The sequence below is a fragment of the Stegodyphus dumicola genome, chromosome 5, assembly GCF_044657685.1.
Source record: "Stegodyphus dumicola isolate Sdum_Otavi_A_Nest chromosome 5, ASM4465768v1".
Taxonomy (NCBI): Eukaryota; Metazoa; Arthropoda; class Arachnida; order Araneae; family Eresidae; genus Stegodyphus; species Stegodyphus dumicola.
In genome coordinates, this window is record NC_140772.1 from 130,253,827 (window position 1) to 130,279,089 (window position 25,263).

Below are 25,263 nucleotides of genomic sequence, written 5' to 3' on the forward strand. Positions count from 1 at the left end.
ATTAATGCTGATTCAGTCTGTGAGAAGTATGCGTGTCTAGTATGGAAAAAGAAGAATATTAAATAATTGGTTTTTCTGAATAAAAGCAGTTCTCTCATTTGTTTTAAGTTAAAACAAGTCATTGTATAAATGTAGAGCAGTTCCAACTTGCTTTGCAATACTGAGAATTCTAAAATTCTCTGAATTTGTTTATTATTATTATTTTTTTTATGTTTAAGTTAAAGCAGGTTGATGTGTATATGAAGAGCAATGCTGAGAATTCAGCAGTTCTGTGTTTTAAGTTAAAATGGGTCAATATGTACATGAAGAGCAGTGTCAGTTTGCTGTGCAATGTCAAAACTTCTGCTATTGTCTGCTTTTTTTTAAAATTAAAATAGGTCACTGTGCACATGGACCACAAAAATTGAGAAAGTGTTTTATTATGGATGTTTGTTGCATTTATAATTTAGGTAATTTGTTAAGTGTTTTGTTATGGATTTTTGATTTGTGTAATTTTTACTGTTTCATAATCGATATTTCTTGCAGCTTTAATTTCAGTAATTTACAGCTGTTTTATGCAATTCTCAGTGCACTGCCATTTTTTTAAAATGGCTACTGTTTTTTAAATGTTAGGTGTGTGTGGGGGGGGAATAGTCACCAGGCAATTGGAAACTTTGCAGGAGCTCTGGGCAGATAATGTGAAAGTGCCAAAATTTTGCAATAAAAATTCAGCCAAAGTTGAAAACTTGTGTATAAATTGAACATAAAATTATTTTGTAAATCCAGTTATATATATTGCCAAAATTGCAAATAATTTTTCATCCAACTTAAATCTGTCAGGTGAATTAAAGCCGAACGCTAAATCATCTTGAGTTTCCATTCACAAAGGTGTGGGGGGGTACTGTAGAATGTTCATGTCTCTCAATTTTTCCAACTTTTAGCCGTATGTTTCATCTGGTGCTTTGGCAGTAGAGAAGTAAAATGTACTCTTGTTTACAGCTGAGCAGTTGCGAGATTTCTTAGCAGTTCTTAAATTATTGAATAATGGCAATATTTCCACCCCCTTCAGTTGTATTCTTAATAAAAAACAATCTCTTGCTACTATGTAGTGAAATAGCACAAAAGAGGACTGCTTATTCTATTAGTTTTTAATTCAAAATTTATCATTTTTGCTGAGCAGTGCTATAGACAGAATTGAAAATCTTATATATAATAATATTATATTATTATATAATAATATATTATATAATATATATAATAATATTATATATATAATAATATATATATATAATATATTATTATATAATAATATATATAATAATATATTATTATATAATAATATATATAATAATATATATGAAACAGGTGATAGCTGTGTTAATGGTGAAATAGAGATGATGAAATTCACATAGATTTATCCTTAACAGGAGACATCTGAGTATTGCTAGAAAATATGGAAAAGCGGATACTGATATTAAGAAGTTCTATTGACTTATATTAGGATAAAATAATGTTTTTCCATTATTTAACCTACATTATTATTTTTGTGATCTGATGATTTGTAAATCATTTTAAACTCACATATAAGCTGATCCCCAAACTTCAATAGAAAAAAATTTGTTAAAAATTCTCAGCCTACACATGAAAATCTATAGTGTGTGTATTATTTGCAAGAGCATAATTTCCAATTGGAGAAGTCGAATTTTTTAAATGTAATTTATTGACAATTAAAACTTGCCAAGTTAGAAATTGAATATCAAAGAAAATAATAAATTGTTTAAAAAATAAATTGAAGAATGTTGCACATTCCTACAGCTATGATTAAAGGAACTGCTATGGAATTTGCCATCTGTTAGATCTTGACTCTTTTGTCGGAGACAAAAGATTTTCTCATTGTTTCTCCCCGAACTTGGTCCCTTTTTAACATGTTATTGTTATGATAAAATCTACAACTACATCTGCCTGCAAATGTCATTTTGCTATTTATGCAAGAAGTTCTCTGCAATCCATTAAGGCTATCTCAACATAATTTCTTACTCACATATATATTTTACACATTTAAAGGGAATTTTTTATTTTACTCGTTTTGAATTTTTTTTCTTTCATGCCTTTGTGGATTTAATCAGGAACATATCCTGTCTTTTCCTAAAGGGAATGCTTTTAAGTATAAAACTTAGAAAATGTTTATATTAATGAATGGGGGGTTAGTACTAAGCATATTAAATATTTAGTTATCATGCATTTGTATAATAACACTTAAATAAAATTATAGAATATAAGTAATAGAAATTTAAGACTTGCCAGTTTTCAGTTCTGCTGAGTATTATACAATTTATTAATATTTATGAACAATTTATATTGAGGGTACATACATTATTTGGTGTATGAAAATAATAGTATAAATCTGAAATCTAAGGTACAATCAAAAGTTTAGAAATAATTCTTTAATTACACTCATTAGAAATAAAATTATTTGAATGGGAATTTTGCCCTTCTATTTTGTAAAGTAAATTTTTCATAGTGTCTTCATAAAAGGAGGGTAATGCTTTAACTCTCAGAAGTTGTTGTTTCTCGATGGATAGTTCACTTAAAGTTCATTTAATTTCTCTTTTGTCTGTGTTACTCTATAATTATTAATTCTTCTTAAAGCTGAAAATGACCATTCTACTGATGCAGTTGAAACTGGTGTTGATAGAATGAGTGAAGATAATTTGTTTCTCTCATAATGCTGTGAATGTTGTTCATATTCATACATGGTACTAGTTAATGTACAGATTCATTTTCAAACTCAGCAGAATATAGAGCAATTGGCTCTTTCTTAAGCTTTATGAAATTAAACGGTTTGCAATGTGGTCCGGCACTTAATTTATTTAGTTATATTTCAGGAAAATTAGAATTATGAGAAATAAAATTTCTCTTCATTCTCAGAACCATAAACTCAAAAGTTCAGTAAGGGGGAAAAAGTTTAATTAGAGAACTAAATCTCTTGGATATTTAATTAGATATATTGTACAAAATCTCAAAGTATAGTCACCTGATTTCAAATTTGTCATCACGCATACCTTTTGCTGACAATTCATTTGTCTCTTATGCACTGGCTTTTTCCCATACCGCTTCATAATCATTTTGCTGTGACATTTGCACATATTGAAATTAATTGATTTTTTTTTTCACGCTAAGCAGTATCAAGGATTTTCTTTTATAAAATCTCAAAAAGTATATCTGTATGACTAAATATCACCGAATACAACTTCAGAAGAAAATAGTTCTTACGTTCACCCAGAAATTTAATGAACCCATGCCCTTGTGATATACACAAAGTATCCATTGCAGCTCTCTATTGATGTCTTCAAAAAACATGGCTAACTTTTTTATTCCACGTACTTACTGTATTAATAATTCTTGAGCAAAAGTTCCATCTTGTTGGTATAGCTTTATGCATCTTTTTCTCCACGAGGTCTTTTTGTAGATGTTGTAAAAAATGCAGACTTGCCAGACTAGATTTAGAAAATATGCAGCATTTTCAGCAAAACCAAATTTAAAACATACTTGTAGCAAATTGTGAAAAATAACTCTCTCACATTTTGTTATAGAAAAAAGAACTGTAAACGTTATGGCAAGTAGTTATCAGTATGGAAAACTCATTCAGTTTTTGTAATCTAAAATTTTTCAGAGACATGCTCTTGAAACTTATTTTGAATGTTTGATAAATAGGTATTTATAATTTTTATTTGTTATTTTGGTACTAAGGAATTAGTAGGAAAAGTTTGATACGTTTTCAAGAGCATAATTTATCTAGGTTTCTGTTGATGATGTTTGATAGTTTTTTTTTTTTTTTTTTTTTTTTTTTTTTTTTTTTTTTTTTTTTGGGCTTCCTATAGGGATGCAACCTTTAGCAATTGCTAACATTTTTTAAAACATTTATTTTGGACTTAAGAAGTATGCCCATTAATTTTTAGCCTTTCAACTTGTATCAACATCTCATGTAAAGGTAGTGTGATACATCTATAAAAACTTGCAATAAAGTAATTTGCTGATTGAAAAATATAAATTAAATTTACTTTAAATTATATCAGTTTATCATAAAACATTGAAAAATATATTCACTGCTATTATTTTACATCCAAAATATATTTTCCATATTAAATTTATTGTTAAAAGTATATTTTGTTGTACAGGAATTTAAAAAATGGAATGAGGTGCACTTATTTCCCTCCTTCATCTATATGCAATAGGAAAAAACGGGGGAGCAATTCTATATTTTCTGCTGTAGTTGTTAGTTGACAAAATTCATCATGTTTATCATTAAAATTTCATGTCTCAAAAACATGACTTAAGATGTACCCCATGCTCATAAAAATTCTTATGCAGGCTTTATTTTTGCAATTGTTGGTTGTGGATGTACTTTCACAAAAGTATTCTGAATGATGCGTGGTAGTTGCTTTAACCCTGCAGTGCTCGTGTGGCATATTGTTAAGTTAAAGGTTGCATGGCGTCTGATAGACGCCATATATGTTTTTGCTGTACTAATATGTATTTAGGCCATTAAGTTCACATTTTTGAATGCAAAGGAATTATTGGAGTAAATCATAAATATTTGTGGTATCATATTACAGACACAAGTAACAAAACTTCAGTTTACAGTGATACTTAATTTTATTCAACTTGCGTAAATACAAATGAAAAGTACAAGTGAAATTGTCTCATTTAGTTAGTTGCACAAACTAGGAATCCGCGCATATTTGCTGAGCGTGTTCTAAACATAGAAATTTTTTACAACTGCGACATTTGTACTTAATGTACCTGTTCTTGGAACAGCCACATTCATGACATCTGTGCCTTTTAGTAGCTCGAGCCTCTTCTGTAAGTCGAACTGTACCCTCAGCTGGGAAAAGGCTCTGAATATCCTGCTTGAAGTTTCTAGGTAATGCTAAACACTGAGAATGTCTACACAAGGAATCATCAGCTAGATTACGACTCAAAAGTTTTAAAAACTCACTGCATCTGGTGCTGATTGATAAATCATTTGCATGATATATTATTTGACCATTTATAGCTGCTATATTCATCATACTATGAAATATGACCATATGCCATCTGTTTGTTTTCCTGGCAACTTTATAAGTGCTACACAACTGGTCAACAGTATCAACTCCTGATTTAGTTCCATTATAAAAAGTTATCGTCTGTAGCTTGTTTTTCTCACATGATTCATCAATTGCATCATCACGATGCATAGTGGAGAGAATCAGAACCACCTTGTTTTTCTTAGTTACATAAGACATTAGAGTTGAGTCATTCTGAAACCCAAACAATGATGTTCCTACTTCCCGATTCTTTGTGTAAACTCTGGAGGAATTTCACTCTTATTTTTCCTCATGGTTCCAACCAAAGTAAGATTATTCTGAAACAAAAAATTAGCGAAGTCTAACGAGGTAAACTAATTGTCTACAGCTATATTGCGACCTTTTCCTGAGATTACAGAACTCAGCCATTTCACAACATCTGCTGGTTTCTTGCTAATTTTGAATGGACCTGCAGGCTGCTTGCCAGCATATGTTTCTAGGTTTACGGTGTAGTACATCCTAGCATCTACTAATGCAAATAATTTTATCCCATACTTATTTGGTTTACTAGGGATGTATTGCCTGAAGAAACATTTACCCCTAAAAGCTTCTAACTTTTCATCAACTGTACAATACTCTCCAACTGAATAAGCATTCTCACAATTTTCCACTCATGAAGAAAACACATCACGTATAGGTCCTAAATTGTCAGTTTTCTTTCTTATCTCTCATGTGTCCTTATTGTCAAACTTCAAACAATATAAAAGGAACCTAAATCATTTTTCAAACATTATTAGACAGCATAGCTCAATACCCATTTTATCAGAGGACCATATCTCCTTGGTATTTGCATGATTGTCTTTTCTAGAAGCAAAAGTGTATAATATGCATAGAAGCCCTTTTATTTAAATTATGTTGATCAAAAGGGCATCCCTTTCCCGAGAATAATTTTCCTGTATTATGGATATCTTTTTATTTGTGAATTTAACTATATTAGATAGCATACCATTGTCGAAAAAACATGCCCATCATTGCTCAGGCGTTCCAGCATTCTTCGTGACACTTTTCACTCCTGGTAAATGAGTGACAATATTATGTTGTGGGTTGCATATATTTTTAAGTGGGCAAACTTTTGACCATTTTGATGATTTATTCCGGCATAGGAAAAAATTATTCGCAATATAATCATCACTATCCGCTATCATTGGAATTTTATTTCTTGTTTGGTGTCTGTGTTTTCTTCTCATTTTCCCATTCGATCTTGTTCTGTATCACTATAATCATCAAACTCATCACCTGATTCATCTTCTTCCATCAGCATACTAGTACTATTTCTCTGTCACATTCATTCGCCATATTGAATTTTTTCTGAGAAGTCATTAAAGGTAAGAAAATAAGTAATAAAAGCAAAAAACAATTGTTGCTCAAAAAAATTGTAAATACCAGAAGAAATACATTCTTTTTACATTTAGAATTAAATATATTCACAATTTCTTTTACCTATCACTAAAGTGGGAGGGGGGACTACTAAGGACAGCTGTTGATAATAAAAATTAAAAATACCAGAATATATAAATTTAAAAATACTTACATTTAAAATAAACGGTCACGTGGTGTCTCCTAGACTCCAGCAGTACACATCGGCTTAGAACATGGTCCTCTCAGCACTAAAATAAAATTGGCATTGTTTCGATGATTTCTACTAATTTGTGTATAGTTGACAGAAAGGTAGATAGCAGTACAAGGCGTCTGCAGGACGCCACACTAATGGTGCAGGGTTAAGAATAGATTAAAAAACAATTATTACCTTTAGCAATTTTGTGGCAAAATACTCTGTTCCTTAAAAAATTTACTGGAGTTTCTCCCTATTAAAGGCAAATTCCACAAGCACGTATTTAAAAATTTTAACACACTCACACACACACACACACACACACACACACACAAAAAAAAAAAAAAAAAAAAAAATCACAGTTTGTCTATAAAAATGGCTTGAAATACAACAAAAAGAATATATATGAGAATTACAATTGTTAAAAACTGCGGTATTATTATACTCATGGCTGTTGGATTTTGAAATCTGGTGACTTTAACAAGTGTGATTGCACTAATATGTAGGTATAAATAATTATGCTATTTATTTCTTAAGCCATAAATTGGCTGCTGACCAAATATGGCCTTCTCAGTTTTTGTTTACTGAGGTCATCATATTAGGTACCGGTCATATCTTTTGTTCTCTTTCTACTTAGCTAATTGAGAAATAGCAGAATTCACCAATATAGTTTACTGAAGAATTTTTAATTTTTTTTTAGTCATGATTTATATTGCTTTCTGCATTTCTCACTATCAGTAATTCATTGCATGTTGATTTTGATTATTTTATGAGAAAAATATGGAAAATAATAAGTAAAGTTTTGATTTTATGATTGTTCTATTTTTATTGAATGAACATTGAAAATAATGCATGATACGTTTATTTTCCATTTTTTATGATTATTTTAGTAAGAAATATAGAACTTAATAAGTTAAATTTTTATATTTTTTATGTTATGAACATTAGAAGTAATGCATGATGTATTTTATTTTTTATTTCTGATAATTTTATGGCCTCTTCATTTTATATGTTTATGATTTCAAGATTTTTAACATGAATTTGATTTGAATATTTTTTATGTTTAGTTGCATTTTATTTGTATAGGTGATGTGCCAAATTCTTATGTTGGATGTTTCAGAGATCATTCAAAAAAACGCTTATTGTCTAGTTATTCAAGGAAAATGCCAAATAATTCTCCATCTCGATGTGTTGATCTGTGTTTACAGTCAGGCTACTTATATGCAGGTGTACAGTATGGCAATGAATGCTTTTGTGGTAAGGAGAAACCACATGAACAATTTAAACTGAAAGATAATTTTTGCAATATGGAATGCCCTCAGAATTCCGTAGAAACTTGTGGTGGATATTTTGCGATGAATGTATATCACACTGGTTTGCCAAGTGAGAGTTTATTTTATGATTTTAATTATCTTTTCAACATTTCCTATACATATATACAATTGTATGATTTTTCAATCACACAATTTAAATAATTGAAAATTTAAATTATTTAATACTATTGTCATTGTTACTGTAGTATTTGATAAGTAAAAAGGGTCCTTTTTGAGGCAGAACTGAATACATATCATTGATTATCTGACTTCTTGCAAAATGTCATATGTAGTTAGGAAGTGGGGAATGATTACATTACACATCTGTAGAATATTGATTGTTGCTAAAACCAATAAAAACTTATTCTCTGTTTTACATTTTCTTATAAATTGCTGCTTTCTCATTTCTATAGCAGTGACGATATGTGTTGCATTATCTTGACTGAATAATAAAAAATAAAAATTTTTTTGTTTACTTTACATAAATATCATAGTAATAATGTGCAAGATATGCAATATAATTAATTATACCAGGAAATGTATAGTTTGCATATAAACTTTGATTTTGATTTTTAAGTCAGACCTGCATTTAATAAAGCCACAGAAGCTTGCAAAAAATGTCACTAAATGGAGAAATTTGCAAAATAGAGGTTACGATAAAACATGATTTAAAATGAGAAATTTTTAAAATTTTAATTGTAAAATAGTGGTAAAATGAAATATAAAGGCAAAATTTCGTATGTTAATGTATCCATTCGATTAAAGTTATGTATGAAAATTACATAAATTCATTTTGAAAAATAATGTTACTTTAGTTTGTTTTCATTGTCGGAACTAACATTTCATGACATAATAAGTCTCGCATCTACTTTCTGGTACATTTTCTTCAAACTGAAATTTGCATTGTAAAGTATCAAATGCAATTAATATATCTTCTGGTGAAGATATTGTGCATTCATTTTCATTATGTTTTCATCTTCATTATAATCAATCTGATTGCTATTGTTATGCTCTCCAGCAAATCTTTTTCAGTGGGAAGACCTGGCATCTCAACTTCATTATCTATAAATAAATAATCTTGTAATTATCTATTATTTTCCCACTACAACCACATATGCAGCTCCACATCTTGCCCATTTTAGTTTTTGATACTACTGTTACTATTAGTATTAATCTTGGCTATAAAACCAACTTTTTTTCAGCGTCATCATAAATCCATACTTTTAAGTACCTATATGTATTAATGTAACCTTATTACACATAAAGGCTGATTACTTTCAGTTCTCATTAAGATTTTCTTTAAAATTCTTTCACGATAATGCATCTTAACACTTTTTATCATCCCTTTATCCATAGGCTCCATTTTTACAGTGGTATTTAGGGAAAAGAAAAAAAATAACATTTTAACACCTGTTTTTGATAACCATTTTTTATACTTTTCTTTGATATCTTGAGGGTGAGCACTGCAATCGTCTATCACTAGTGTAATATAATTTTCTCAGTGCAACTGGTGTCACTCTTTATATTTATTTAGATTAATTTTGTTTTTAAAAAGTAAGTTAATAATAAAAAAAATTGTAAGAAGAAAGATTAGCAATCTATGCATTTACAACATTGTGATGACGGACAGATGTCATGTTTAAAGGGTAATGTTCAGTGAATTTGTTAATATAGACGTTATTGATTTAAGATTTTATTAATAAGGAAAATATTATTAATAGAAGAACACCTGTTAGAGCAAGATTTATGAAGTATTACAATTTGTAAATAGCATCTTTAAATGAAACAGGTTTAAAGCATGAGGAAATGGAAATTAAATTTCCTTTAGTGAATTGCTACAGATTTAGGTTAATTGATAGTATAATAATTTGTACTATTTTAATAGATGCCAAATCTGAAGATTTTGATGTTAAATACAAGAAAACTGAAGAATAACCATCAAAATTAGATGTAGCTCTCATTCATACTAAAGCATGTCTTGATAAACTCTCACATTTTTGTGAACCGGTGATGACGAATACAAGTGAAAAAACAAAATTAAAGCTCCCCAAAATAGAATTGGTTGAATTTAGCGGGGAAGTTGGAGACTGGCTCAGTATTCATGATGAGTCAGTTGGTTATGAACATAAATTTCAGTATCTCATCCATTACATCACAGTTGGCAATATAAATCTCTACAATGAAAGAAGGAAAGAGGACTATCTGAAATCTCCGAAAAAGAAAATCTTGGACAAGCCTACGAGCAGCGTAGCAATGATTATAAACAGCGTAGAAAATATTCATCTACTGAGCAGCCTGGAACAAATGGAATTAGTATGCAAAATAGGAATCGATGAGGTTACTAAATTGCTGGCTAAGCATAAAAACCCAGAAATCGAAAATTACATTGCAGAATCCAAGGGACGGTGGACAAAAGAAGATTCAGCCAAGTTGGAGTCCGAAAAGGCACAACTCGAGGGAAAAGAAACAGGAGAAGAAAATCAAAAAGAAGGTGCATGGACTTTCCCGAAAAAGACAGCAAAACAGCCAAAGAATGCAGAGCTGATGGAAATTTAAAAGAAAAATCGATTTGAAAGTCTAGATGTGGAAAATGGTGCAGATAATAGGTTCAACATTCTAGATCAGCAGAGCGAGGAGGAGCCGTGCAGTTGGAAACGCCCCCCACCCACTGTATTCCAAAGTGCAGCTATTGATTGGCTGAAAAGTGAGTAAATTTTGCATACAACCTGTTCGGAAGAATTGGAAGCCGATACGAAAAGCAAATCTATATTTGTGAAAGTTAAAAATCTTATCAACTACCGAAACACTACGTCTGTTTAACAGAAGAGAGGTATTCCCTTCTATACCTTCTAAATAAACTTTGAAAAACCCATCTGGGTGGGGCTGAAAAATCTCCCAAGCCATGTTTTTGGAAGAGGCAATCTTTAAAGATCTTCAAAGACGCAAATTCCCTATTGAGAAAGTAAAGCAATTCCAGAGAAGTAAAAAGAACAATTGCGAAAAACTCGGAATCTACCTGTTGGAATTGAAGAAAAACAAAGCTGGTCACGCAATCCATAATTTGAACAATATGTTCAGCTTGAATGTTCGTATTGAAAACTTTGCACCAAAGAAATGCCCCACTCAGTGCTATCATTGCCAGGAGTGGGGCCACTCACAGCATTTATGCAATAATTTAATGCTGCTGTAAATACGGTGAAAACCATAGAAGCAAGAAGTGCGAACTAAAACCTGAAGAAACCTCCACCTGTATTTTCTGTCAAGAAAAAGCGCGTATCCAGTTATCGTGGATGTAAGGAATACCACAGAAAATTTGAAAGAAAAAATACCCATCCCAAGAAGTTAATCCCTCCACCTACAAGTGCTGATTTTCCTATATTCACAAAGGAGGTAGAAGGAGAAAAGAAAAACAAGGCTGAAACATCCCTCTACAGTGATAAATTGAAGAAAAAAACTCAAGCCTTCTCCAGATGTGCAAAGTGAAGCTCTGGATTGATTAGGAGACAGCCAAGTCAACAGTTCCTGAAAGCCATCACTTCGCAAGTCGAAAAGATAAGATAAGAAAAGCAAAGACAACTGCAGAAAAGTTACTCGCTGGATTTAATGTGGTAATGACACTGATGAAACTCGCCAAATCTAAGGATTAAGAAGTTGGTGATACGTCCGCAGGATTCATGAGGATCTAGATTACCTGATTTACTGCATTTAATGCATGAACTTTAAAGATCTACTGCTCACAAGCCCTACTCCATCTTCTACCAGGCATCAATAGCAGACTTCGGTCTTCACTTTTTTCGCCCTCATGGCGGCGGTGCTCATGCACCCACTTAATTATAAAAAGCATTGTGAGAGCCCACTGGGCAACTTAATTTATTAGGCAATATCCCTTTGAGGTAGACATTATTTCCCTAAATTGATGATTCTGATTCTGAGTTGGCAATATAACCTGAAAAATTTTAGATCGCTGTCAGCTAACTGCTGATAACTATGCAAAAGCCACTGATTGTCTAAAAACAAGGTTTGGCCACGAAGAGCTATTTGTTGAGTTTTATGTCAGGGAACTGCTATCATTGATAGTAAAAAAAAAAAAACTATGAACGTGAAGTTCATGTAGCTGTATGATAGATTGGAGTCACATTTAAGATCTTTAGTGTCAATTGGCATAACTACTGGTAAGTATGCTGTTGACTATGCTGGAAGTCTTTATACCAGAAACGCTTTCCACTTATCATCTGGTCTTGTTGCAGTATAGACAATTGTTATGGACAAGATGAATAACTGAATTTCATCTGCAACCTGTATGCTAATCCACAGCAATAATTAAGAGTCTTTATAGAAATTAAATGATTTAGAAATAACTGATTCCAGTGAAAATGAGTCTAGTGTAGAGTGGGAAATGGCTGTATTAGATCTTTATCATAGGACTTTGAGAAAAAATGATGATGGTAGATATGAAGTCAGTTTGCCATGGGTCAATGATCTGGATAATTTACCAGCCAGTGGAGATACTGCTGGAAAAAAAAAATTGTTCTCAACCACACACACACAAAACAAAACAACAACAACAACAAAAAAAAAAAAAAAAACTGTTTCAGATTTTAAATTACGTCCAAAGGGACTTTTTTTTAAACATTTTGTCTGTTACTTTTATTTATTAAATATCACATTTTTCACACTTAAACCATAAAATTCAGTTCAAGAGCAATATCACAAAGTAGGTTTAAATTGAGCATATCTTTAAAATTTCTGATACAGATTCTTGCATGCTGGAGATAAAAATGTTTTTTCTTTACAACATTGCCATTGCTCGCTTAAAAATGTTTTTTCTTTACAACATTGCCATTGCTCACTTTTAAATCGTTAAGTTTGTTACTGAAAAATTAGTTAAAGTTTTACAAAATATGAAAACGATAATAAAACAAATTCCAAATTTCAAATATGGTCTTCCACATGCCCATATTCGTAGGAGGATTATGTCATTCAAAATTCGATGGCTCTTTGTACCATTGTTTTATCACAATGCTAGAAATATACATACATTTATGCAGATTTTTCATTATTTAATTTCTTCAAATATAATGCAAGACTCTAACATTTGATGGCAACAGTTTGAAAAGTGATTCAAAGTTATACTTGCAAAAGAACTGGAATAATCATAAAAAAATAGCATGCTAAACTCCTCAACGGTACTTAAAGGGAAAGTTTTAAAGTGAGTGAATGATGTATCTGTATTTGCCCTTGGTAAAGATTCCTAGACGGGTAACATTAGATGATGCTCTGTCATACAGCTTACACATTTTCACTAATGCCTCGAGTTCATATGCAGCCGTAGTTTATTTGAAAAGTGAAAATATGGAGCAATTAAAAGTGCAGCTTCTTCAAGCCAAGTTCAGAGTAACTCTGTTGAAGAAATGCACAATCCCCAGACTTGAGTTATTATCCTTTTTTTTCATTGGAACTAGATTAACTTTTTTAGTGAAACAAAATCTTGGGATTGAGATTATGAAAGAATACTGTTGGACTGATTCTACAACAGACCTCTATTAGATTAAGAATAATGAGACTTAAGGAACATTCATGAATAACAGGATTAAAGAAATATGAAAACTGACAAAAACTGAAAGCTGGCACCATGTTCCAGGAGCCGTAAATGCAGCAGATTATGTACCTCTTTTCCTTAAATCTGAATGGTGCACTTTTTTATTTGAAAACATATAGATTCCCCATGCACCGCATATTTACAACACGGCACTTACAGAAGTAAGTTAACTAAAACATTAAAAGTTACATGCATAAATAAATAAAATGAACAAAAGCAGAGAACAGCAGTCTGCACTTCATGAAAACAGATAAGTTCACTGGCCAAGTCACTCCGAATACTTTCAAATCGTTCTGCAAGCATAATGGGCCATCAAATATAGGGCACGAGAAAATCAAATGTTCCACATCCTGAGGTACTCTATTTGAGCATTCACATAATTGTTTGTTCTTAGATTAAAAAACAGATAACTTGCAAATTTACTGTGACCAGATAAAAACTGAGAAACTTTAAAATTTACAGAGAGGAAAGACTCAGAATGCAGTCTATGATAAATAAGAAGGAAAGAATGTTTTGGTGACCTCAGCATTACAAGATGAAATATATTCCTCATTCCACTTAGCTAAAAGCTTCTTATGATGAAAGGACTTCCAATAGCTTTTTGGAATGTTGATATCAATGGTTAAATGTAAGGCATCTTTAGCTAAAAAATCAGCTCTTTCATTTCCATAGAAATGTGATGAGCACACACAAAGCAAAGCAGATATCAATTCTTCTATTTTTAATTTAAGCAAACTGACAGTTAATAGAGATATGATAACTAATTTGTCAAAGCTGGTAATACTGTTCAAAAGTTGAAGAGAAGAAAGAGAATCAGAACAAAAAGAGAACCTTGAAGATGTTGTCTCAATATCCTTGATCCATTTGACAGCAAGATAAATACACAAGTTCTGCTTGAAAAACTAGAGTCCTATATTTCACAATGCACATAAAAATTACAATTCACTATGAAAATTAATCTTAAATTTTGATATACATTTTTTACTTTAACACTTAGTTACTACAGCATTTCATTTGTATAAAGGTTAATTTCTGTGTAATAATATATTTTTTAATCTTTCTTATCTGTATCTGCATTAAGTTTTTAAGATTTGTTGTACAGTCAAAAGTCGTTAATTCGGACACCCATAATCTGGAATGATCTATAATCTGGACCTCAAAGCTACAAACTTTCTGCGCATGCATCAAGTTGACGCATGCGCACAAGACCTTTACGGCTGCAAATATGTGTGCAAAATAACGCAAATACGTTTAGGCATGCGCGTTTAATGTATAACAGATGGTATAAGCTAAGCTAAAATTATCTAATTCAGTTAATGTTGCAGATTGCATTGTTCCTTAATCCTCGAATTGGATCCGGCTTATTATTTTTTGCAGACTGTTAGAGCAATTTTATAAAAGTAGGCTTGAACTTTCGATTATGTCAAAAACAATTTCCGATTCTGGACCTGCCAAAGGATCTACAAAGCAAAAGCATGTTATGATGTCCATCAAACAAAAAGTGGAATTGCTGCAAAAAATGGATAAAGGCATATCCTTTGTTTATCTAACAATTCCGAAATCTGTTTATCAATTTCACGCTGCTGTGCGGCGGGGGGAAGGGGGGACGCCGCGGCACGCAATGAATTGGAAGTTGATCTGTCAGCACTATCCTTATCTTCAGGGCAGATGTTTTTATTTTATTTGGCTTATAATTCCTTACTAAATGTAGTATTTCATCTCGATGTACTCCGTCTTTGATATGATTTAAATCAAATTCCTCATCATTATAATTCGCTTTCGATAGCGAAGAAAGTGACACAGAGTTTATTGAAAACGAAAAAATTTCAATTGACAAATTAGTCAGTATTCTCGACACAGCAATTATAGGACTTGAACAGCGGAACTTTGTAACTGAACAAGAAATTATGTCTGTTTATAGAATTAAAGAGAAAGTATTATCACATAAAAAACAAAGCAACTTAAACAACGTACATTGAAAGAAATGTTTAATAAAGTAAACAAATAAATATTAAGCTTTTTTTTGTAAATTTTGATGCCCTTTAGATCATAATTATTCTTTATTTCATAAATTACGGTTTCATATTTTTAATTTTATAATTTCTGCATGCCATCCTACCAGATTTAAACTGATGATCTATAATCCGGAATCGCCGAAGTCCTGACGAGTCCAGATTAAGGACTTTTGACTGTATATTCATATTTTAATAGCTACCAACTCTCCCAATTTTTTTGAAAGATTTCCAGTTTTTTATCACATCTCGTGGTCTGTTAGTAGATCACTGAATTTCTGATGTTTAATTTTTAACTTTCAGTAAGGGAAATGTTTTCCAGCAATAAATGAAATTTAAATTGTACAAATTTTATTCCTGCACCCCTAGTAATTTTGAGAATAATTTTTCTTATTAAATTTTATTTCATTTGAACTACATCAACATTTCATCTGAATATTATTACATTTTATCAACCTTTTTTCTTATTTCATTTTATCTGAGTTGTCTTAATTTACTGTAGACATTTGTAGATTTTTATAAAAAGATTCAACCAATGTTACAATGTTAATATATATTTATTTTACTTCATTATATGGTACATTAATTTTATCCAGATAAATCCTATGTACAGTAATTATTAATTAAATTTTCATTGCATTTAAAAGTTCTTCAATAAATAAAAGCTTTTCTTCCCAGTTCAGGATTTTCTCAAAATAAATGTGGAAGAAAATTGCAAAATACAATTAGCCAGAGAGCATAAAATTTAGTATATCTATTTAATACTAATATATTTCACATTAGAAATGTAAATCATAATGTGTGTTATCATCACCCACAGAAGAATGATTTTAGTAAATTATAGAACATCTAATTGTTGTTTAATTGTTTATAGAACATGTTTAGTAAATTATAGAACAAACCACCTTCTGCAATAATATTCACCAAGATTATGAAGAAGACCAGAAGGGGAAAAAAGGACCTTGAAGTGCCGATTCTAAAGTAACTGATAATAATTAGAGAAGGAAATTGGGTACTTTTCCGTTTTGACGGCGCAAATCTTGCCAAGCAGACTTTGTTGGCGACAACATACAGTATACACATAAAAAAATGTTAACAAATGTTAGTTCTTAAGAATTTTTTATTTTGAAGCCATAAACATTTTAATATCGTTTAAAATTTTGTATAAAGCCAATAAATAAAGATGATTAATTTGAGAATTTACTATGATTTTATGGTTCAACATTCTGATTTGCCAGTTCGTATCACGTGACCCCAAGTGATCTCATATCGCATAAACTATGCTACAAAAATCTAATTCTCTCAGTAATTATCTACATTAATTTCAAGTTAAATCTTAATTTTGAATACAAAATTTAAATGAAAGAATTATTTTAATTTTTAAGAATAGCTTACTCAAAATTATGTAAAACCACAGTGCTTTACTTCGCTAGTGCATTCTCATTAGTACTGATGAATTTAAAACCTTGACTTTGCCTTTTCTATATTTTCGCCTTTGAGTGAGCAGTGTGTTTGCATCCTAATTGACTTAATTACCGTGAATGGCCTTAAGGCATAAAATTGAACTATCTGGTAAAAATTCTACGTAATTGTATGCCAGTATTGAAAGAAACAAACAATCTGATAAGAAATAGCCGTGACTTGTATTGAAAATGAGGCGTAAAAGGTTATCAGCTAGGATATTCCCTTTGGCATCAGTTGGACCTTAAATGGTGACTTTATCGCCTGCGCCGGCAAAACGGATAAGTACAGGAAACTGCTATGGAAATCTGATGATATGTCTTGTAATTAAATGAATATTTTAGTGCAGGCAAGTTTTCTGTATTAAAAATTGTTTCATTTAGTATTTTTACACCTTGTTTCTCTGTTTTATAAAATATTTGTTTAATATTATAGAGATGGTAAAGCTTGAGCCAAAACCTGCTGTATCAGTACTGGGGCCTGACTCTGTCAGAATTGTGTTTCTTCTAACAGTTAATGGCCGTGCCGTCCGTCAAGTATATCGCCTTATCAAGTCACTTTTCAGTGAAAAACATTATTTCTACATTCATGTTGACTCAGTAGGTAATTTTGTTAATTGCTTATTCAAAGTGTTTTTGCAACTTCTTGTTTTTATTGCATTTGTTATTCATTCATTTATTTCACTTATTATTATTTAGATTCACTCAATCAAATATCACTTTTTTATAGTTGCAATCACCATAGATAATAAATATTACAGATTTCATGTAAACTGTAAGGGCACTGCCCTTACAGTTTACTTAGTCCATATGATGTGCCATGTTTTTTTCATCACAGTGATTTACACTGAACTTCTAACTATAAATATAAGACTGAGTATAACTATACTATAAGTCCTAAATCCGAATGTTCGATATCTGGAATAATCTAAAATCCAGATGGCCAGATCACTAGAAGCATTTTTTTTTTTTTTTTTTTTTTTTTTTTTTTTTTTTGTATGCTTTATGCTTGAGCATTTGATAGTTTTTCATGATACAACATGTGGAAAATACTGGTTCTTAATTTCACTTTGGTGCTAAATAAAATAGCTATTAATTGAATAAACTGTCATTTACGAGGGCCATCCAGGAAGTAGATTACGTTTCCGTCTGTGTCCGCTAGGGGCGGGGCTAGCGCGGCCATCTTGGGGTCAGAGCGTTGCGCAGCTCAGTCTGCATCTAGCCGTGCTAGTGAGAGGTTCGTGCTGTGCTCCGTTCAGATACTGTGACGGTTTGAAATGTCTGCGTTAATTGAAAATCCCGCGAGCTGCGAGGTGCGCTCAGTAATAAGGTTTCTGACTGCAAAAAACTGTAAACCGATAGAAATCTATCGGCAGCTTCGTGAAGTGTATGGGGACAACATTATCACTGAAGGTGGAGTGCGTCAGTGGGTCATAAGATTTCAAAATGGCCGAACCAATGTTCACGACGAAGATCGAAGTGGGAGACCCAGCATAGTGACCGCCGAACTTCTCGAAAAAGTCGATGCTAAAGTCCGTGAAAATCGAAATTTCACAATAACGGAACTTTCTTTGAGTTTTCCACAAATTTCGCGAAGTTTGTTGCACGAAATCATCAGCGAAAAGCTTGGTTACCACAAGTTTTGTGCAAGATGGATTCCAAAAATCTTGACAGAGGACCACAAAAATCAGCGAATGGCTGCAGCGTTGAACTTTTTGGACGCTTACCATAAGGATGGTGACTCTTTACTCGATCGCATCGTTACTGGTGACGAAACATGGGTGAAACATGTGAACTGTGAAACGAAATTGCAATCAATGCAGTGGGGGCACACAAGTTCTCCCCAAAAACCCAAGAAATGCATGCAAACAATGTCGGCAAGGAAGATGATGGCGACTGTTTTTTGGGACAGAAAAGGTGTAATTTTGGTGGACTTCCTGGAAAGAGGCACTACAATAAACTCTCAAAGGTATTGCCAAACTCTCCAAAAACTCAGAAGAGCAATTCAAAACAAGCGCAGAGGAATGTTGAGCTCTAAGATCTTGTTGATTCACGACAACGCCCGGCCCCACACGGCAAATGTCACTCGTAAAGTTCTTGAATCTTTTAAGTGGGAGTTGTTTCCTCATCCGCCGTACAGTCCCGACCTGGCACCGAGCGACTTCCACTTATTCCCAGCAATGAAGAAGTGGCTGGCTATGCAGTGTTTTGATGACGACGCACAGCTGCAAGAAGAGGTAACGAAGTGGTTGAAGGCGCAGGCGGCCGAATTTTTCGACGAAGGAATTTCCAAGCTCGTACATCGCTACGATAAATGCCTTAATTTGTATGGTGACTATGTAGAAAAGTAGTATTTGAGTGTGGCTTTCATCTGTATATAATAAAATTTGTTTCCTATACTTTGTTTATTTTTTTATTCCAAAACGTAATCTACTTTCTGGATAGCCCTCGTATTAGTAGGAATTGGTATGATCAATAATTTGGTTCCATAGTCAATTTTTTGCTTATACTTCTCAAACTGAAACATTCTAGGCTTAATGCTAATTTTACACTAACTGAATCATTTATATAAACTGATGCCAACCTAACGAATCATTATGTAATTTAAATTTTTATTTTTGCTTTTGCTTTCTTCACCACGTGACTGTCAACACAGAGGAGCTTGAGAAATGACTCATGTAGCAATGTCTAAAGAATTTAAAAAAAAAAAAAAAAAAAAAAGATTAATAATTGAATACCAGAGAGCATGGTAATCTTTTATGTTGACATTAGGTGTGGGGATGATTACAGAATTCAATTAACTCCACTGTGGAGTGTTGTGTTGGCGAGGAGAAATTTCGCAGAAATTTTTCTATATGCAAAAAATAGATTTTGTAAATGATACTAATGGTCCAAAAGTTTACATATACTAAACTAAAAACTCAGTTGTGCAACAGCCCTTTCTTGACCATGGACACCAGGTTGCTTGAGCATATACCCTGTACAACTAGTCAGTTTATCTCACGACTGCCATTATTTAGTTTCCAAGTGAAGTTGATACTCATATCGACCCACTCAATAGATGAAAGGTTGATTCAGACTTGCACAGTCCAGGGATCGAACCATAGGTGCTCCAGCATGACATGTTAGTCACTGCGCCTCAAAAGATTACATTTAGTGCTGTTTAAATTGAGAATATCTGATTTGTTATTCAGATAAGACTAGGACTGGGACCAAAATTATTGCTTCCATATCCCAGGCAGCAGAATTTAGGGGAGGAAAAAATTTTTAGAATTCAGAGAAGAACTACCCAATAAAATTAAGAGGTAACAAAATCCTTAGAATTCAGTGAAAGCACTGGCATACATAATGCAGGGGTGGAAAAATTTTTATAATACTGATAGGTGCTTGGTAGCAGAATTTCTAAGCCGCAGAGGCTGCATCAGGCCGCTTAATGTCTAGCACCACCCCTGGATAAAGCTTAGGTATATAAAGGAATTAATTTATTTGACACTTTAAGCATGTACGGAAACAGTCTTAGGTATAAGAAATAATTAAACTAATATAATTTAGGCTTCTAAATCTAGGAAATAATATCACTAGTAAAGAAAGTGACATAGAAGTTTTTGAGAATGAAAAACTTTCAAAGTTGGAACTACTTGAGAAGGCAATTACAGGACATTAACAAAAAATGAATCTGTCTGTAGAATTAAAGAGGCAGTATTAGTAAAAAATCAACTTAAACAACTTACATTGAAAGAAATGTTTAATAAAGCAAATAAATAAATATTGAGCTCTTTTATATATACAGTACAAACTCAGAGATCCGGACCTCCAATATCCGGTATGATCTAGAATTAGGACCACAAAGCCACCAACATCCTTTTTTTTAAAGAACCCCCCTTTTTTTTGTATGCTTTACGCATGCACATTTGATTCCCCTCCTCAATAATAAAACACGTGGAGAGTTCCAATTCTTAATTTCAGTTCACTAAATAAAATACCTCATTATTCAGAAAACAACCATTTTAGCATAAATTTGTGTGATCAATAATTTGGCTCTATAGCTGCATATCTGCTTAGCATGCATCTCAAACATTCTATATATAGAAATCGTTGATTTTACACTACTAATATTTTATATCCCTGACGCCAACCTGGCAAATCATTATTATATTTTGCTTTCATCCCCACATGTTTATCAACACATAACTTGAGTAATGACTCATGCAGCAATGTATAAATATTATATATATATATCAGTAATTGAAAACAAAAAGTATGGTAACCTTTTTTGTTGATATTGCGCTTGTCAGTGATTACAGATTTAAGTTAAATGTGCTAAGAAATTTTGACGATTAAAAATTTAACAAAAATTTCTTTCTATATGTTAAAAATAGATTTTGTTAATTATACTCGTAGAACAAAAGATTACATTTAGTCAGGGTTCGTAGTCCTTACGAGTGCTTATAAGTCTTTATATTTGAAAATAAAATATAAAGGTCCTTATAGGTGCTTACTTTTTCTTTAAAGCCCTTATTTTTTTGTTTTTAGTGCTTATTTTTTGCTTTTAGTGCTTTTTTAATCCTTTTTTTTTAATGAACGAGCATTTTTTGCCTGTACCAAAGCCGGAACTAAATAAACAACTTTTCTTCCTTATATGCAACGTCAGATGGTGAATCATACTCCCGGAAATTGCTTTTCCCCCCTTTCTCTGCATTACCGTAACCTATGGTGCGCGCAAGAATTCCTCCCACCCAAATACTACACACATTTGAATTTCTATCAAGATTTTAATAATTTGCATTCTCGGTCCGCGTGGTCAGTTCATATCTGTGTTTATTATGATCATTATGCTTATATTATAAGTATATGCATGAATATTTATAATAATATAGTTGCAGTAACTGCTGAAGTATAGATAAGTTTCCAAAAATGGGTGTGTTTTTGCACAGATTAGCTTTCTAGGGAATTTTTTTTTTTTTTTTTTTTTTTTGTCATTGTCCAATCTAGATTGATTAGGACTAAAAGTTTTTCTGAGATTTGTTTATAAACACTTAAAAGAGTTTTACTGTGCTTTCTAAGCAGATTATTTCTCAGTTCCGTTGGTCTATTTTTATATGATGCACATATCGACATGTCAAAATCATCTATTTAGCCGAGAAACGTAAAGAACGGCTATAATCTCCCCCACTCCTCTTTTTCCAGTTACTATCCGGAATATTCGGCAATTTCCGAGTATGCGGGTTAGTTAAGCTTTTACTGTTAAAGGAGACTGCATGAAGCAATTTCCCGTCTTCAGATTTCAGAAATGTGCCTCTTTTTTATTTAAATTACTTTGCTTGGAATAAATGTTAAGGGAAAACTGTTATGTAATAAATATTTAGAAAATGTTCAGAATTTTGATTTAAGTTAAATTCTTTAAATATTAATATGAGTGGAAAAATAAATTGTATTTATTATTAGGTGCCAAACAAATACAATTAATATGGCTTATTATTATTTATTTTATATATTTTGAACTGAAATTTCATCATTAAATCTTGTAATATAGTTTAGGTCTGCATAGTTTTTTTCCTCTCATTGTAAGCTAATTCTGTAAATTGAACTGTTATTTAAAATTAAAAAAAAAAAAAAAAATGTTTTTCATGGTTGAGGTAATGCTCATTTTCTTAATAAATATTGCATTGCTCATATTTTAAAATACAAGTCTAATTTTTCGTTTAAGGTTATGCAGTTGTGTATAATGTAATTAGACAGGTGCTTATTTTTTCCTTAAAATGTGCTTGAAAAGTGCTTATAGGTGCTTATTTTTTTAAATAAAATGTGTCTACGAACCCTGTTAGTGCTATTTGAATTAAGAATAACTGATTTGTTATTCACGTAAACCAAGAACCTCTGATAGAGCACGTACGGCCACACCGGGCGGCAGAATTTAGGAAAGTCAAAATTTTTATAATTTAGGTTAGCACCGGGACCCAAAATTTAGGGGCAGCAAAAATTTAGGACTCAGAGGGGCACTTGGTAGCAAAATTTATGACCCCCCAGAGACAGCATCAGGCATCAAGATATCTAGCGCCGGCTCTTGATAAACCTTAATTATATATGCGAATTTATATTTTCAGGACTCATCTAAGCCTTAGGCAGTTGCAAAAAATAGACATAAGTATAATAAATAACTAAATTAATAAAATTAAGGCTTAACTGCTTCAGTGCACGATAGAAGCAAAGCAAAATTGAGCAGAAGACTTTGTCTTTCATCGCCAGTCTCTTGATACATAGCCAGTAATGTATAGCGGACGTTAATAAGCTAAACTAAAATTAAGTTTTATTGATTGCAACGAATTTCAAATAATACAGCAGATTGCCATGTTCCATAACTTGCTGATTTCATCCAGCTTATTATTTTATTCAGGCTGTTTTTATTACAACAATTTTATAAAAATTAGTTTGAACTTTCGTTTATGTCGAAAAGAGTTTCTAATTCTGGACCTGCAAAAGGATTTACGAAGCAAAAGCATGTTTCAGTGTCCATTGCACAAAAAGTGAAGTTCCTACAAAAAATGGATGAAGATATATATGTCTCAAAATTATGCGAAGAGTATGGCATTGGAAAGTCAACTGTGTATGACATAAGAAAACAGAAAAAGAAAATTTTAAAACATTTTTTGTGATCCCGACACCCTACTCGCGGTAAATAACAGAAGAATTGTTCATTGTGCTAGAAGTGAAGATTACGACAAAATGAGGATTGTATGCATCAGACAGCATCGCAGCGAGGGCATGCTGTTGATGGATACAATGCTAATAACTCAAGTCAAAATATTTCATGAAGAAATGAGCTTAAAACTGAGTGCACATATTCAATATTCGACATATAGGTTTCTAGAGAAATTAGGTATTTTTTGGAAGCAGGAAAGATGAAAAAATTAACAAAGCCTTCACCGGGAATTGAACTGCGGACCTTTGGAATATGTGCCCAGCATGCAGACCACTAAACTACAAAGGCATGCCAAGAAGGTGGGAGAAATACCTTATAAACTATCTGTCTCAAAATTATATGAGGAGTATGACATTGGAAAGTCAACAGTACATGACATAAGCAAAAAGAAAAACGAACTTTTTGAATTTTTTGTGGATTCCGACACCCCACTTGCAATCAATAACAGAAAAGGGTTCATTATGCTAAAAGTGACGATCATGACATAGTAATGATTGAGTGGGTCAGACAGCATTGCAGCGAGGGCGTGCCATTGATGGGTCCTATGCTAATGGCTCAACCCAAAATATTTCATGAAGAAATGAACTTAAACACTGAGTGCAGGTATTCAACAGCTTGGTTAACCAAATTTAAAAATCGCCATGGTATAAGACAATTAAAAATTTCAGGTGAAAGAGCTTCAGCTGATACTAAAGTTGCTGAACTATTTACAGAGGAATTCATTGAACTCGTTAATAGTGGAAAGAAATCTCTAGAACAAATTTACAACGCTGGTGAAACTGGCCTTTTCTGGCAATATGTACCATGAAATACCTGGACAACCTCTACAGAAAAGACTACGACTGGTGTCAAAGACTCCAAAGCAAAAACAACAATTTTACCATATGCAAATGCTGCAATAATGTACAAGTGTAAACTTTTCGTAATCGGAAAAAATACACGAGCTCGAGCATTTTAAGGAATAAAGAATTTCGCCGTTATATATCGTGACAATAAAAGAGCATGGATGACACAAGCGTTAATTAATGATTGATTTGAAAATCATTTCATAGCCAAGGCTTGGCAACATTTGAATGTGGCTGCTTTACCTGATGATGCAAAAATTGTCCTGATTGTAGACAACTGTTCGGCTCAAACTTCATTTAAAGTTTTAGTGAAAATAATGTATCCCAATTATTCTTTTCTCCAAATTGTATGTCCATCATTCAGCCTATGAATATTGTAATAGTGCGCTTGCTGAAATGCAAATATAAAGTAGTATTTTTAAAATCCATGTTAAATTTCTTGAATAATGACAAGATTGTTCAAGGAATTTTTGAAATATTTTAGCATACAATCTGCCGTGTGGAGCTTCGCAAGATCGGGGGAGGATGTGCCTCCAGGTACGTTAAAAAATGCTTGGCATAATTTATGGCCAGCTACCATATTTCATAGTGATAATAATAAAGATAATAGCTACCAATTTGAAGGTTTCAGATATCGCAAACTGAAAGTGAAATTTTCCAATGAATGGATTTTGTAA

At 32.2% G+C, this 25,263-nt stretch overlaps 1 protein-coding gene across 2 annotated transcripts in view; it reads left to right on the top strand.

Annotated features, from left to right (window-relative positions):
• The window catches only part of LOC118191544 (xylosyltransferase Oxt-like), a 142,657-nt gene that overhangs the window by 26,227 nt on the left and 91,167 nt on the right, over positions 1-25,263 (top strand). The window contains exons 3-4 of one of the 2 annotated variants that reach the window (XM_035362340.2): positions 7,744-8,040; positions 17,478-17,641. In XM_035362340.2, the coding sequence (XP_035218231.2) occupies positions 7,744-8,040; positions 17,478-17,641 (461 nt within the window). The remainder of the gene's footprint in view (positions 1-7,743; positions 8,041-17,477; positions 17,642-25,263) is intronic. The other variant, XM_035362341.2, reaches the window with a different exon arrangement.